Source organism: Microtus pennsylvanicus, chromosome 3 (assembly GCF_037038515.1).
Source record: "Microtus pennsylvanicus isolate mMicPen1 chromosome 3, mMicPen1.hap1, whole genome shotgun sequence".
Classification (NCBI taxonomy): domain Eukaryota; kingdom Metazoa; phylum Chordata; class Mammalia; order Rodentia; family Cricetidae; genus Microtus; species Microtus pennsylvanicus.
In genome coordinates, this window is record NC_134581.1 from 27326764 (window position 1) to 27344423 (window position 17660).

Consider the following 17660-nt stretch of genomic DNA (forward strand, 5'->3'; position numbering starts at 1 on the left):
GCTCTCTGTTCTCGCAGATGACCTGAGTTATTGCTAGCACGTATACTGTACTGCTCATGACTGTCTCTAACTCCAGTTCCAGGGGATCTGATCCCCTCTTCTGGCCTCTAAGAGCACCTTGTACATGTATGGCATACCATAAATAAAAATAAATCTTTAAAAGAATACAATAGAGAGAAATGAATTCATTCATTCGTGTTATCATTCAGTGTGCTCCTCCCTTTAATTCAGCTCAGGGCCCAGTCAATGAAATGATGTCAGCCACACTGAGGATGAGTCTTCCCACCTCCACTAATCCAGCAAGGAAGATCCCTCACAGGCCAACCTAATCTAGATGCTTGGGGGGGAAACCCAGCTCCACATAAAGTCTCCTTTTACCTCCATAGCGCCCTCGTTCTTCCTCATCATCAGACTATTACTTTAAAAACACAGTAACAAAACCTCTTCCTTTCCTCAAAGACCTAAGTGTTTATCATCATCGAATGTCCCACCACAGTGGTGGTTCTTAACCCCTTGGGGGTCGAATGACCCTTTCACAGGGGTCACCTGAGACCATCAGAAAACAGATATTTACCTTGTGGTTCATAAGTAGCAAAATTACAGTTATGAAGCAGCAACGAAAGTAATTTTGTGGTTGAGGTCAGCACAACATGAGGAACTGTGTTAAGGATGGCTGAGAACATTTGCACCACCATGGGCTCAGAGAAGGTAGAGATGCTACTCTGGCTAGGGAGCCTGACTAGATAATGAAGAGGCCTAACTTAACATGAGTGCAGCCATGGCAGGCTTCAGACTAAGCTACAGACTAAGAGGGTGGGACCAGGCTTCACTCTCATAATAACCAGGAAGAAACACAGACTGTACCCTGTGGGGGACCAATCAGAATTGAGATAAACAAGTACTAGATGCTGCAGAACATTAAGGATAGCTTACTTAACTTGTACATAGGTTGCCAATTTCCTTGCGGCACCACCAGTACCAATTCCTGTTTGACAAGACTTCTGTTACCCCACTCCTGCCCAATCAGGAGTTCAACCCCCATCTGAATCTGCAATTCCTCTCCCCTCCGTTCTTTATTCCTAAAAATCCTTGCACAGCTGAGCTCAGTGCTCTTGCTGATTTAACCACTGTGAAAGGAAATTCCAAAGTCAAGCTTGCAATAAAGGCTCTTTGCTTTTGCATACAAATTCGGACTCCTGGTGATCTCTGGGGGGCTGGCAGAGGCATGGCTCATTAGGGCATAACAGATAATCTGGCTGAATCTTCCACCACCATTTGTCTCTAATTATGTATGTAAACTAAAGCAACAAATGAAACACACCCAACTAAAGTGACTTTAATACACTAGCATTTACAGGACAGCTATTCATTCATTGCATCATGGTAGTTTCCTAAATAATTTAAATTATAGTTTTCAGAAAGGATTATAAAATCTGCAGGGAGCTGGGCTGTGGTGGCGCACACCTTTAATCTCAGCACTCGGAGGGGAGAGGCAGGCAGATCTCTGTGAGTTCGAGGCCAGCCTGGTCTACAAGAGCTAGTTCCAGGACAGGTTGCAAAGCTACAAAGCAACCTTGTCTCGAAAAAAACTAATAAAATATTGTTATTATTATTATTCTCTGCAGGGCTAATTCTACTATATTAATATATCAAATTGCCTTTCTTTCAGTATTTATATAATCTTTCTAAATATTTTAAAAGATGATATAGCTTTACAACAAATTATTCCCCAATTACAAAGAAGAAATCATCTTGTTAGGTAATTTCCTCTCTGTAAGAATTTAACTAGAGAATAAGAGTCTAAAAGAGAACCTAGAGAGACCCAGTGGGTGGAGCACGGTTACAATACCAGCCCTTGGGAGATTAGGGAATACGGACTGCTATGAGTTTGAGCCAGTCCAAGCTACACAGTAAAATCTTAAAAACAATTAAAATTAAATAAAGAATATAAAGTCATGCATGGTAGATCATGCCTATAAGCCTAGCACTTGAGAAGATGAGACAGAAATGCCTCATCAATGCTAACCTGGGCTGCATAATGAATCTGAGGCTAGCCTGGACTACAGAGTGAGACCCAGTCTCAAAAAAAGCAAACAAAATGGATTACAGAGAGGCAAACCCTTTTTTCCTTTAACCATACGCGCAAATTTTAACTTGAGTGACACCTGTCATTAACAGGCTTATTTCTCTGGCTTCTCTCCTTCCCTTTCATTCTTTTATGCAGTGGTGGGGATCAAACCCAGGTCTCATCCCTGCAAGGCAAGTGCTCTACCGTGAGCTACACCCGAGTTACTCTGTGACTTGCTAGGTAGCAGAGGCTGGCTTTGAGCTCCTGACCTTTTAGATCCCACCTCCCAAATGTTGGGATTCTCCATGTGTGAGACCACACCTAGTTTAAGGAGTACTGGAGAGTGCCCCGAGCTTCACGAACCCCAGGAAAGCTGACTCCTAACAGGCACAACCTGAGCCCCTTATGGAATTTTTCTCAGTGTGCAGAAACCAGAGTAGGAAACAGTATTCAATAAAAATTCAAGTAACATAAAATATAAACTATAAATTAAAACAGATAAAAAAATATTATGGAGAGACTGTTCAGTTGGTGAAGAGTTTGAGCCCAGCCTGATCTACAGATTGAGTTCTAGGACAGTCTTCACCGTTCCTGCACAGAGAAACCTTGTCTCAGAAAACAGCAACAATGAAACCAAACCAAACAAACAAAAAAGTATGTCTTAAACAAAAGCCCAGATGCAAATGAAGAGTGTTTCTATGGCTGTGTTCATCTTCAATTTTATTAAAGATCTTTAAGATGGTTTATGACAGTCTCAATAACTATTTAATAAAACTGACATCCATAACAATAACAGGGAAGTAAAATCATAATACTGATATATGAGAATCCAAATCTATACTTTTTCATCTTTTTAAATTAATTTTCCACAAAATCATCCTGAACTTTTACATAAATCATACAGTTTTGCACAGAGTTAGAATCATGATGAATGCGATATACAAATATATATATTTGTCCCAGACACACTATGGGACATCTTAAGTTGCCTTTGAAACCTTGGTTTCTTTAACAGTGTGAGCCCTGCACTACAGGCACAGAGGTAACAGCCCTTTTGCTAGGCACATCATAAGACGATGTTCAAGATGCTATAACATTTTGCCTTAAATGACTTGAAAAATCCTACTCAATGACTTCTGAAGTCTGATTTCACTGTAAAAAATTACGGCTCATTTAGCAAACAATCCAATTGGCAATCAGACAAAGATATGAACAAAGATTTAAAAGATGATGGTGAGCAGATGGTAAAAGGCACATGAAATCATATTCAACATCACCAAATGCTGCTGAGAGAACATGGAGAAACCGAATCGTTCACACACTGATTGTAGGTAAGGATCAAACCTAGGGCCCTGTGCACAAGCGCTCTATCACACTAAACTAAGAACCATTTAAGCTGGAGTTCCTATGTCATTTTTTCCTATTCAATCTCAATGGCTATCTAGATGTGGAGAAAAGAATGCAGAGGGCAGGAAGGCTTTGAGAACCGAATAACAGAAGTTCGGAATTATCCGATTCTGAAGGCTCCTTGGGCTTTTGGTTCCCTACTAGGAGAATCATACAGGTTCACAGTGTGTCTGAAACTTCCTACTTTTACTTAAAAAGAACAATCTAAACTTCCTAAAGGAATTAAGAATTATTCAAGTGGCCAGGCAATGGTGGCGCGCAGAGGCAGGCGGATCTCTCTGAGTTTGAGGCCAGCCTGGTCTACAGAGGGAGTTCCAGGACAGCCAGGGATATTACAGTAACAGAGAAACTCTGTCTCAAAAAACAAAACAAATCTAAAACACACACAAAAAAAATTGGTCAAGTCTTCTTTAGTCTGTTTCTTGGTGACTCTAGACTCAAAGTTGAAGGATGGAGGCACAGCAATTACATCTCCTCAAAGAATTGTAAAAGTCACTGGGTGGGTATGTTATAAACCTTTATTCCCCGCACTCTGGAGGCAGAGGCAGGTGTATCTCTGTGAGTTCAAGACCAGCCTGGTCTAAATTGTTCCAGGGTGAGTAGCGCTAGACAGAGAAACCCTGTCTTGAAAAAAACAAAGAACTGTAAAAGTCTTGCCAGCCTCTTGGGTTGTTCTATTTTACATTAAAAACCAGTTCCCAGAGCCAGGAAGAGTGGGTCTGGGGAACCTTTAATTGCAGCATGTGGGACGCAGAGGCAGAGGCAGAGGCAGGCAGATATCTTGTGAATCTGAGGTCAGCTTGGTTTACAGAGTGAGTTCCAGGGCAGTCAGAGCTATAAAGGGAGATCCTATTTCAAAAAACAACCAAATTAAACCAAACAACAACAACAGAAAAAAAAAACAAAAAACAGTCCCCAATTAGATGTTAATTAGATGTTTTGCTTAAGGGCTACTTCTGTGGTTCCTTCCTCTAGCAACAGTGTTGGGTACTCTTAAAATACAATGTTACTTATCTGAAGTCAAATATATAAAACTTGTGAATGAAAGTTTCAACTAGACCTTAAAAAGTTAAAAGTAGCTGGGCATGTTCAGCATGCATCAGGTTCCACGGTCCATTCCCAGACCAGCAACCAAAAAGCTGTTATACCCATATATATATCTATGGGTGTATATCTCTAGAAAAATATATTTGAAAATACATAGACATGATTTTTTTTACAATAAACATCATGACTCTAGTTGTAAATATCTTCCTTTTCAACAAGTATAAGATATTATCAATAAATGTAACATCAAAGATAAATGTGAAGTAAAAATTCACCCATAAACAACGAAGGCACAGTGTTAATTAAGTTGGAGGGGGCTGGGGCAGAATGGAGAACAAACATGGCTTCCACTTAGGAAGCATCAAATCTAGGGAAGGTTTGGGACAATCTTTTCCTTGTTCAGAGAAGAAAGTGAAGCAAAGCCAGATGTGGTGACTCATGCCTGTAATCCCAGCACCCATGAGTTCAGGCTATTCCGGGCCACAGAGTAAGATCGATCCTGTCTCAGGAAAACTGGGGTGAGGACAGATCAAGTCACAGATGATCTACAGAATGTATCAGTCATACCATGAGGTGACATGTCTACTAATTGTGACCACACAGGAGCAGGACTGAGGTGCATAAGTACTAGCTGGGTGGAGCTCAGTAGGGGAAGAGTTGACCATCAGGCTCAGGGACCAGGCTTAATCCAACCACAGAGGTGAGGGCTGAGGAACACAGACAATCAACACAACTTTTTCTTCATTACCCCAGCAAAATAGAAACTGCATTTTAGGATACTCCCTACTTTTCCACTGCTGTTAAAAATTCATTTCTTAAGGGAAAACAGGGCAGAGAACATTGGCAATGCAACTAGTCACCAAATCTTCATTTTTCTCCTAATAGCCTGTATCAGTGGTTCTTAAATGGCAATATTTTTGCCTCCCAGGGTGGCCAATTTGGGCAAGCATTTTGGGCAGGGATACTGCCAAGCATATGTGTCTACTATAGCATCCCAGAGCAAACACAGATGCAGCTCAAAATGTCAGTGTTGCAAAATGTGGTGGCACACACCTTTAACCCCAGAACTCAGGAGGCAGAGGCAGGCAGAGTTCTGTGAGTCTGGGGACAGCCTGTTCTACATTGTGAGTTCCAGGATATCCAGGGCTATATGGTAAGACCCTGTCATGAAAACAAAACAAAACAAAGATCAATGCTGACATTGGGAAACCATATCCCAGATGGATATAAGAGATTTAAGATCAGTAAGTCAGAGTACAGAGCAGTTAGTAGCACTTTAAGATAGACTGCACAGGAACACTGTCCTTATTGAGTTTGCTGGAGACGAATGCCTGGTACGTCTACAAGGTGAAAAGAAAATATGCTAAGAAGTATTAGTATATTAAAATTATTTTCAAAAGGCATATGAAGAAACAATGTTCTTCAATTGTTTTTGATTAACAACTGTCTCTACAGCCACAAACAACATAGTATTTTGATTTTGCATTTTACTAAATTTTGGTTTTTTTTTTTTTTTTTCTGAAACAGGGTTTCTCTGTAGCTTTGGAGCCTGTCCTGGAACTAGCTCTTGTAGACCAGGCTGGCCTTGAACTCACAGAAATCCTCCTGTCACTGCCTCCTGAGTGCTGGGATTAAAGGCATGCGCCACCACTACCCGGCAGACTTTATTTACTTAAATCTTACAAGAATCACTAAGCTCTGTCAATAAAATATGGCCAGAAAGCCGAAGAGCAAAAGATTAACTTCTAGATCCACAGAAGAAAAAGCAAAAGTCACTGATCTTTCAAGAGCAGCTCTATTCGGATGAGATATTAGCTGTTTTTCACGTTATCTAAAGGGTATTGTTCCTTCATGCTGTACTTGTATGTTGAGAAGAGCATGGGGAAGACATGGAAAACAAACCTTTAGTAATTAACACCACAATTTAGTCTAGCAACACAAAGGACAGAACTGCTTCCTATGAAATCATACCTTTCGGCAGAATCTATAACAACATTGAGATAAATCAGCTTTCACATGATTGATGGGAAATCCTGTAATTGGTCACGAAGCTTTGCAAAAACATTGTAGGAAAGAATGAGACATCTACATATGATCTGATATGTTATAGTAAACAAAAATACCTCTAACAAGAAAACATTCCCGAATCTTTTTTACAATTTTTGCTATTGTCACAGAGAATGCATGCACAGCACCATGCCCACGTGGAGGGCAGAAGAAGACTTTGGAGTCAGTGTTCTTCCACCTTTACATGGGCTTCTTCACGGGACGGAACTCAGGGCGGCAAGCCTGGATGACAAGTGCCTTTACCTGCTGAGCCACCTTGCTGACTCTCTCATAAGAGAGTTAATTATGTTAACCTCATTAATGAGTTAAATGGAGTTTTGCTACAATGTTTCCGCTAAGAAACTTTTTTAACAATTGAAGACACTGGGAGCCCAGGGAAACAATTTCCACAAAGCGCAATGTAACTAACTATTCATTCAGTGTAACTGACTCCCAAATGGACATAGCAGTGACAGCATTCCCTCTAACAGCGGCTCCTTTAGTGACATAATTATGTACAAGACACTACTGTCACGGTAGCACATTTATGTGATATTGACCAAGGTGGGAACAAGTTCATTCACTCTTGAAAATCCAAATCCCCAACGGAGAGAGAGGCAGTGATGTAGAAGAGGCTGGAGCACCCTCAACTGCTCAGGACAATTTTATACCCAGCCTGAGGCGTCTCCCACTTTCCAGCACCAAAGCTTCATCATGTGAGACTGGCTCAGTGGTACCTTAGCCTTACGGCAATATCATCGATCACACACGCTGTCCGTCATCGTACAGGCCAGCCTCCAGAGGTGGGCAGGACAAACACCAAAACACACACCAACAAAGTAACCCAAGAAAGCAATTTTTAAGTTACCAATGAACTAGGGAACTTAAAGTAAACTCTGACGCCAGGCATGGCACATTCCTACAGTCCTAACACCTACGCTAACACCTATTCAGACTGCATCAAGAGGAGCTGGAGTTTTAGGCCAGCCTGCGCTACATAATGAGACTCAGTCACAAAACAAAGCAAAACAAAAACTAATAATAATAATTTAAACTCTGTCAAGTAGGCACTTTTTAAAAAGGGATATTTATGCAGGCATTTCAACAAATAGAGAAATATAAAGAACTAGAAAAATTTACATTAACTACTTGCATTTTATAAAAATAGAATGTTGCACAGAACCTAGAGACTAAGGCAAGAGGCTCAAGACTTAGAAACCAGCATGAGGTGGACAGCGGGTCTTTCCTCAAACAAACAAAATAAAACAAAGGTTCGCTTTTGTTTTTCAATTCAGGGCCTCACCAGTCACCCAGATGCCTCCACTCCTGGCATTGGCCAGAGAGGCTTCAAGTTCCTGCTCCACCGCCTTCAGCCTCTGAAGTCCTGGAATCACAACCTGGAATCACGCCCAGCCTCAACATCCTTTTCAGGCCCCTAACTAACATCCGGTCCTCACGTGTGATGAGTGCTCAGCCCAGGATGATGGGGCATGTTTATAATCCCAGAAGTTGCGAGGCTGAGGCAGGAGGATCTAAGTCCCAAGCTATACCTCAGTAACAACAGCAAAAGTCGTGCAAGAGAGAATTAAGGGAGTATCTTCCCGCACAAGAAGTAAAGTGCTGACTCGCGAGCTCACCTCAGAGAGGCACAAAAAGAGCTCAGAGTTGGATATGACACTTAAAAATTATGGCTTGACACAAAAAACATTCTGTTTTCTCAATTATTCCTCCTTTTTAGCTGTGTGGATTTCAAATAGCCCACTTGATTTTAAATTTAAGAAAAAATTTTCATAATATTTTTAAAAATGCGATGGTGCTTGACCCAGAACGATTAGCTCTCTGAGTGTGAATGACTATGACCTGTGCACCATTGACCCTGCGTAGAAAAAGGAGGACTCAAATACCAAAGTGCAGTTGGGAGTGGGAAAAGTCCTTTGGAAGTTGCTAGAAGAAAGAAGACACAATTTTGAGGTATTGCTGATTTAAAATTTCACTAAGACTCGGATTTAAAAAGCAAGACAATTTCCTTAGTGAGTTTTTAAAAAGAGCAACACTTTTTCTCGGCTCGTGAGGCTCGTTTCAAATCATCTCCTCTCAGCCACCATCATGTCGGGATTCCCTGAGCTTCTCCCGTCCGTGTCTTGCCAGGCTGCCGGTGGGGATCTGTCGGCTCCTCAGTGCTACGCCTTGTTATACCAATTCATGGAGCGCTTCACGGCTTTCACCCAGTTTTCCATGTTCATTTCATATTCCTGCCACTTCTTCTGGGGCTTGAACACCATTTCGCTTTGCCTCAGCTTCTGTAGCTCTTCTTTGTCAGCCCAAAATCCTACAGACGAAAAAAAAAATTCTCAGAATTTAAGGCAAATAATGAATGAGTTCATGAAATATATCCACCAGCTTATGTGAACTGGGAACAAGGAGAAAAGTTAGAATGTTAAAACGCAGTCCAGGGGCTGGAGAAATGGCTCAGAGGTTAAGAGCACTGGCTGCTCTTCCAGAGGGCCTGAGTTCAATTCCTAGCAACCATATGGTGGCTCACAGTCATCTATAATGAGATCTGGTGCTCTCCCCTGGTGAGCAGCGTACATGCAGGCAGAACACTATATATATAAAATAAATTAATTAAAAAAAAGTACAGAATACTTGTGGCTTTGGCAGTGTATACATGATCAAAAAGATATACTAGAGAATAGATACATTAGGATTTTAAAAAACATTTTGCGGGCTAGAGAGATGGCTCAGAGGTTAAGAGCACTGGTTGCTCTACCAGAGATCCTGAGTTCAATTCCCAGCAACCACATGGTAGCTCATAATCATCTATAATGAGATATGGTCCCCTCTTCTGGCCTGCATGTATAAATGCAGGCAGAACACTGTATACATAATAAAACAATCTTTAAAAAAATATTTTGCTTTTTTAAAAACTCTTTCTTTCTGAATGGCATTAAGCCATTTTTTGTTTGTATCAGGATTGAGCAGAGAGCTGCACACACAACAGGCAAGTATTCTCAAACTGACAAACACACACACTATATGTGTGTGTGCGTGTGTGTACACATACACATTTTCAGACAGGCACATGTTGCTGAGGCTGGCCTGAAATGTTTAATCCTCCTGCCTCTACCTCCTGAGTGCTGGAATCACAGGCAAGCATTTGTCACCAACCCAATACACAATTCTTTTTTTCTAAGATTTCCTTGTATTTATGAAGTTAGTTATTTGTACTACACTCGAGGATATTAATTCATAAAGGGTTCTAAATGACTACTAATAGGATTCATTTGTTTATCAGTTGTATATTAGTAAATAAAATCTAGTAATGAGAATATGTTTTGTGTGTTCAGTAACTCATTTCTCTAATACCAGCTCTTGAAAGGCTGAGACAAGGGGATTTGGAATTTGAGGACAGCCTAGGCTACATGGCAAGGTTATCTATAAAGTAAATAAATAACATATATATTTTAAAATTTTTATTTCCAGAACTTTTAACTTATATTTAAGGTAGACATGTATCTGTGCCATTTTATTAAATATGTGTAGAACAGACCCAGTTTCTAGGTAAATTTAGAAAACATAAGCCGGGTGGTGGTAGCACTTGCCTTTAATCCCAGCACTTGGGAGACAGAGGCAAACTCTATGAGTTTGAAGCCAGCCTGGTCTACAAGGCATCAAAACTACAGAGAAACCCTGTCTCGAAAATACCAAAAAAAAAAAGAAAGAAAAGAAAACATAGAGGCTATATAGCTATATATATACTCTTCACACATTCCTAAGAGAGAAGCGAAAGTTTGGAATTAAATATAGATTTAATGAAGTAGATAAAGCTCAAGCCACCTGAGTTTATTAATCAGAGTCTTTGTGTGTATATCTGTGTATTTATGTGAGTCTCTGTGTATATTTATGTGTGTGTATCTATGTGTAATTGTGTCTTTATCTGTGTGTAATTATGTGTGTATGTATGTGTCTTTGTATCTGTGTGTATTTATATGTGTATGTCTTTGTCTGTGTATCTGCGTGTATTTATATGTGTATCTCTGTGTGTGTTCTTGCACACGTGTGTACCACTGTTTCCTGGGGTCTCACTTTGGAGCCTAGCAGCCACCCCTCTTTCCCTCCACAGCAGTGCTTTCCTTTCCTCTCCTCTACCTCCCCTTCTCCCCTCAACCTGCTCTGTTAGAAGTTAGGCCGCAGCTGTCTCTCCTGGAGCTCCTACCCAGGTGGCTTCACACCATCAACCTTTGCTGGGTTTATCACAGATCTGATCACCAGTTGCATCTGTCTCATCCCACCTGAGACCAGGAACTGTGGCTTTAGCTTCTCAATTCCCAGCACTCAAGAAAAGCTGTAAGTAAAGGAATGGCTGATTTCTAACACAAAGACAGGCCTAGTGGGGAAAACCTTCAGACTCTACACTGTACTGCTTCTGATCTCTTTTCTTTCTTACGCGCTCGCGTGCGCTCTCTCTCTCTCTCTCTTTCTCTCTCTCTCTCATTTGTTTTTTGTTTTTCAACACAGGGTTTCTCTGTAGCTTTGTAGCCTGTCTTGGAACTTGCTTTGTAGACCAGGCTGGCCTCAAACTCATATAGATCTGCCTGCTTCTGCCTCCCAAGTGCTGGGATTAAAGGCAAGCACCACCACCGCCTGGCCTGATCTCTTTTCAAGAATGCCACAACTTCTGGGTCTCAAAATTTACCCCAGGCATTGTCTAGTACCTCTTCCCTGCTTCCGCCGAGGATCCCGTTGGGTTGGGTTAGCTAGAATTTCCTCGTACCCCTAACATTTCCTTTTAGATAGTTCTCATCTCTTGGTCCTCATCCTGCTCTCTGGCTACAAATTCTAGCTCTTCCTTGTAGTGTCCACCACAAAGGGTAACTGTGGTGGTTCCTTACCTCAAGAGACTCCCTGAGCAATACCTGTCTTATGTCTCTTTTCTTTAATATCGTACCCTGAGAAAGTCCATCGCAAGGCCATCCCTTGTTGGAGACCAAAGCAACTGACCACACCCCTGACTTCACATTCTTCTAGGGAGTAAAGTTAGGGCAGTCGGGGTGACACGCCCACAGAAGATCAGAGGACGGCTGGAGAGCCGGAAGTCTGACAGACACAAGCTCGCTGGAATTTTGTGACATGGGCTGAGCCGCACTAGTGTAGAAACAGCTTACAATCAAGTGCTCATGATAAAGTCCTCACGTACCAACAGCCAGGCCAGCCAGGGTGGCCGCGCCCAAGCAGGACATGTCGAAGTGGGCGGGTCTGTCTATCCTCGCGTTAAACAAGTCTGAAGTCATCTGCATGACGAATGCGTTGTTACAGACGCCTCCATCTGCCCTGTGGGAAGCAAGAACCTCGGGGTGAGTTACTGTGAAAAACGTTAACTATTTTTATGTGGTTACTGGTGATTTTGAAGTTAACTTTTGGGGAGGGGAGAATGCTGGCTTTACAGGTATTAAGAAAGCAGGTACCACTGAGCCGCTTCCCAAACCTATGCTTTTATTTTTTAGTGGGAGAAATTTTATTTATTTGTTTTTGGTTTTTCAAGACAAGGTTTCTCTATGCAGCCCTGGCTGCCCTGGAACTCACTCTGTAGATCAGGCTGGCCTCGAACTCACTGAGATCTGCCTACCTCTGCCTCCCGACAGCTGGGATTAAAGGTGTGCACCACCACTGTCCAGTAAATACTGTTCCTTATTCAGGTCTTGGGTCTAATTTTTTTGGCACGAGTTCAAAATTATGACAAGTAAAATAAACTAAGCCAACAGAAGAATTCACTGGGATATTAAAGAGGGTAAAACAATTTGATGCTTCTACACCAAAAGGATAGCTACATCACAATAATGAATGTTAATCATTTCTATATAATATACATTGTAGTAGTAAGAGAGGTGGGGCTGCGTCCCCGGCACCCGGCCGCCCACATGGCTAGCTCTAGATTATGCCCCGAAATAATTACACCGAAACTGTATTCTTTTAAACACCGCTTGGCCCATTATATATCTAGCCTTTTCTTGGCTAACTCTCGCACCTGGACTAGCCCATTTCTTATAATCTGTGTAGCCCACGAGCTGGCTTACCAGGAATGATCTTAACCTGCATCTGCCTGGAGTGGGAAAATCATGGCGACTCCTGACTTAGCTTCTTTCTCCCCGCCTTCTGTTCTGTTTACTCCACCCACCTAAGGGTGGGCCTATCAAATGGGCCTAGCAGTTTCTTTATTGCTTAACCAATGAAATCAACAGATTGATATATGACACTCCTACATCAATACATGATTGACAGTCAGTATCCCTAAAATTTCAAAGTGTTATAGTCTCAATAATCCAAAACTAGCATTTTTCTCTCCAAATTGCTATGACCAACAATTTTATTGTTAAAGAACCAGGCATAAGCTTTAGAAGTCAAGAAAAAAATGAAAACAAATAATAGCTACTGCTTTTTAAAAAAAAATCTAGTTTGCTTGTTTTGTGTTGCTAGGGCTCAAACCCAGGGGAACGCTTAATCACCTAGCAACTCATCAGGTTGGTTGTGTCGCTCCTAACTGGCCCCGGGCCTGTGTAAACAAAGCTTACATACCGGATATTCGTGACCGGGATCTGGATTTCCCTCTGCAGCATATCATATAACTGTTTGTTCCTAGTCAAAGACAAGGTAACTACTGAGAGCATATTCATGTCAAAATTCGTATTTCACTCTGATGTTTCAAACAAATAAGAACTATGGCTTCATTTACTTGACTTGATAAAAGATGCAAAAGAAACTACTAAAATCCTGGCAACCAGACACAGACAAACCTATGTTCGACGACGCAAGCTCAGGGCCTCATGTGCTCCATCCTCTTGTACAACAGTATAATTTTAATTTTACAACTAGGTTTAGTTTATTGCCAATCTATAAAGAAGCATTTCAAGCAATAGCAATTATCTATTTAATCGATAGTCTTTACTATGATATACCCAAACAACATGTAAAAGTGCCAAATGTATCATTTTGTATTGATAAAAAGTTACTTTAAATGAAAGAAATACTCCTCTCTCTCTCTCTCTCTCTCTCTCTCTCTCTCTCTCTCTCTCTCTCTTCAATACAGAGTTTCTCTGTGTAACAGCTCTAGCTGTCCTGGAACATGCTGTGATCCACCTGCCTCTGCCTCCTGAGTGCTGGGATTAAAGGCGTGTGCCACCCCTGCCCAACCTCAATTATTCTTTGAAGATTTATTTTCTTTTAAGTGTACAGGAATTAATGCCCTCATACACATGCCCAGATATTTATCTCCTATGCAACTCTAAGGCATTTCAAGTTGACAACCGGTATTAACCATACACTACACTTGTCCAATAATCAAAAGACCAGGGGAAAACATAGGTAAAGAATAATTCCTATTATTTAGTCTTTGGGTATAACAAATTGCTGTTGGTTTGAATTCTCCCTTGTAAGAATAAAAGAGATAAAATTCAGACCCTCAAATACACAAAATATAAGCTCTATTACTGAGTTATATTCACAGCCTGGGCTATCTTTAAAAAACATTCCATTTTGGGCTGGAGAGATGGCTCAGTGGTTAAGAGCACTGCCTGCTCTTCCAAAGGTCCTGAGTTCAATTCCCAGCAACCACATGGTGGCTCACAACCATCTGTAAAGACATCTGGCGCCCTCATCTGGCCTTTAGGCATACAGACAGAATATTGTATACATAATAAATAAATAAATTAATTAATTAAAAAAAATAAAAGTGAAAAAAGTTCTTTAAAAAAAAAACAAAAAAAACATTCCATTTTTAGGTGGTCCTGGTACTATTAAATACAGCCACAAGAACAAATAATATCATATATACTATACACTGAATTGAGGGGCTGGAGAGATGCTTCAGCAGTTAAGAGCACTAACTGTTCTTGCAGAGGACCTGGTTCAGCTCTCAGCGCCCACATGGCAACTCACATCTGTCTGTAACTCGAATTCCAGGAGATCCAGCACATCTTCTGGCCTCTGAGGACTTCTGCACAAATGCAGCACGTATCATACATATATTCAAGCACTCACATACACACACAAAATAAAGAAACACATATCTAAAAAAGAATCTTTTCTGGGGAAAAATTTCCATTTGACAGCCAATCTCCAGGAAATGAGGAAGCACAGAGGTGGCAGAGGGAGTTCCGGCATGCTTTACCTGAAAGCTATTGACTCCAGTATCGCTCGGACAAGATGGTATTTACTGGTGGAATGCTTCAAACCCATAAAAGAGGCACAAGCACAGGGATCATTCAACGGTGCCTGAAGAAGAGAGAAAAGAACACATTTATGTTCTAAATTTCATCTACAGGCTCGACATGTATCACAAAACACAGCCATGCTAGAAGAATACATTTAAATAATTGAAAATGAATTACAATCCCAAGAGCTAATTAAGCAAGATTATTTACTTACTTATTTATTTGTTTGTTTGTTTATTTATTTATTTATTTGAGACAGGGTCTCACCATGTAGCCACAACTGGCCTGGAACTCATTATGTAGACAAGGCTGTCCTCAAACTCACCAAAATCCACCTGCTTCTGCCTCCTAAGAGCTGAGATTAAAGGTATATGCCAACGTATTTGGCTGTTGTCTTTTGATAGAGTTCTTACACAGGCATATTTAGCCTTGAACTCACTATGTAGGCATAGCCAGCCTTGAACCCCCGACCCTGCTCCCATCTCACAAGTCTGAGAGTACAGGCTTAAGATCCAGGTTTTCAGATTGGTTTTTAAACTTTTATGTACAGCCTATGTTCTGGTGGATATATGCCACATGTGTGTAGGTACTTGTAAGTGCCAGAAGGGGGCACTGGATCCCCTGGAGTGAACTAGGAAGCAAATGCTAGCTAGGCCTCTGGAAGTGCAGCAAGCTGAATCCCTCCCTCACCCCTGTTAAACTGTATGCTCTGTATTATTTAGAGGTACGTGGCATGCTGAGAAGTTATAGAGGTGCTGTCACTATAAAATCTCCAAGAATGGCTTTCCCTCAACCCTACAAGCGTGCACCACCATGTCCTGTTCTATAATACTGGAGATCAAGTCAGGACTTAATGCATCCTAGACAAGTGCTTTATTAATAGAGTTTCATTCTACTTCCCCAGACCTGAAAAATATTTACAGGAGCTGCTTTTTTTAAGGAGTATATTTTGCTTTTTGTATGTTTTGTTTTTGAGACAGGCTTTCTCTGTATAGCCTTGGCTGTCCTGGAATTCGCTCTGTAGACCAGGCTGGCCTCAAACACCCAGAGATCCACCTGCCTCTGCCTCCTGAGTACTGGGATTAAAGGCTGTGCTACCACTGCCTGGTTAATTTTATTCCTAATTCTACACCTGAAAACTTTCCTACATCCTTGTGACAGCATTCTAAGTCAGAGGCAAGCACAACTCTGTTAATTAGCTATAAAGTTAAGTATTTCAAAGTCAGGCCTTTTACTAAGATCACTTTTTTTCTCTCTGTAGCTTTGGAGCCTGTCCTGGAACTAGCTCTTGTAGACCAGGCTGGCCTTGAACTCAGGCCCTGACTCTGCCTCCTGAGTGCTGGGATTAAAGGTGTGTGCCACCACTGCCCAGCCTGAGGTCACTTTTGATCAAGCAAAAGAACCACTATCTACTATAAAAGCTGAAAAGTAAAATTAATTTTTGGAAAAGAGCTAATGAAACCCAAAGAGACATTTCAGAATAAATACATAGCTATATGTGTGCACCATAATGTCATTTTTCTTTTCTTTTTTTGTTTTGTTTTTGAGACAAGGTCTCTCTATGAAGTCCTAGCCAGCCTTGAGTTTACAGAATCTTCCTGCCTCTACCTCCACAGTGCTAGTGCTGGGATTAAAGTCATGTATTACCAGGGCCAGTGACTTTTTCTCATTCTCCATAGTACGTTCTCTTAAGTAAAGAATACCCATTTGCTGATACACACTGTATGTGAAGCTTTAGCCTTTAAGCTGTATAGGTTAATAAGAATTAAAGGTTAATAAGCATCCATGTTTGTCAAATTCATAGTCATGTTAGTTAGGTTTTCTGGGTGTGAAAAGATATATTCCACAAAGATAGGTAATGTCCATATACTTCAAACACTACAGAATATAGCATTTAAAGTGTTTTAATAACTTATAATTCTGTTGACGTGAGAAATGACTTCTCCTGGCAGCACTGATCTACTCCCAAGAGGATAATGGGCACTGAAGACACTCCATATGGAGTTTGTTTTCTTCTCGGCAAAACTGGCCTATTGGGGAAAAAATTGTCCTTGCCTTGACTATTGATAATAAGCACACTGTCCAATCAAGACAAACAGGACACAAGAAAAAGCGACTGCTGAACCTTGCTGAGACAGGGTAGGACAGTCCTTCAAATCTTCCTGTTTCTGAAAGCAGTCTGTCAAATATTCTAGGCCTATAGCCCAAGCTGGATGCCCCAATGTTACCAAAAAAAAAAAAAAAAGGGAGACTGTTCAGGTAGCCAGCTGTTTCTGTCATTTCTTGTATTTTTTTCAAAGTCACTTGCTTGCACTTCCTACTTACTCAGGTAATATTAATTCCTTCTCAGGTCTTTGATGGAGATGAAGACTAGATCGTTATAATTATAGCTTTTCTTAGTTATGATAAAAAGATAAATTAGATATATAAAACTTTAGACTCGCCAAGACAGGATAATTATTTTCTTTAAATTTGTCAAATACAAATAAACTAAATATCGTAACTGTTATTCTTACTTAATAACTGTTTTATTTTATACAGTGTTACTATGTTAAAATTAAAATCTTCCTTTCTAATTGATTAGAAAGAAAGGAGCTGGGCGGTGGTGGCCCATGCCTTTAATCCCAGCGCTTGGGAGCAAAGGCAGGCAGATCTCTGTGAGTTTGAGGCCAGCCTGGTGTACAAGAGCTAGTTCCAGGACAGACACCAATAACTACAGAAAAACCCTGTCTCGAAAATCCAAAAAGAAAGAAAGGAAGGAAGGAAGGAAGGAAGGAAGGAAGGAAGGAAGGAAGGAAGAAAGGAAGGAAGAAAGGAAGAAATGCTGTGGAATAACCCCTCTGTAAGCTGTGACTATATTTTATTACCATTGGTAAATAAAGAAG

At 40.9% G+C, this 17660-nt stretch overlaps 1 protein-coding gene across 1 annotated transcript in view; it reads right to left on the bottom strand.

The window, feature by feature from the left end:
* Positions 1 to 2776: 2776 nt before the first annotated feature.
* Gk5 (glycerol kinase 5) overlaps positions 2777 to 17660 on the bottom strand; it is a 65081-nt gene continuing 50197 nt past the window's right edge. The window contains exons 13-16 of the mRNA XM_075964964.1: positions 14733 to 14836; positions 13142 to 13201; positions 11766 to 11899; positions 2777 to 8897 (exon numbers count right to left, since the gene is read on the bottom strand). Of these exons, the coding sequence (XP_075821079.1) occupies positions 8749 to 8897; positions 11766 to 11899; positions 13142 to 13201; positions 14733 to 14836 (447 nt within the window). The 3' untranslated portion in view covers positions 2777 to 8748. The remainder of the gene's footprint in view (positions 8898 to 11765; positions 11900 to 13141; positions 13202 to 14732; positions 14837 to 17660) is intronic.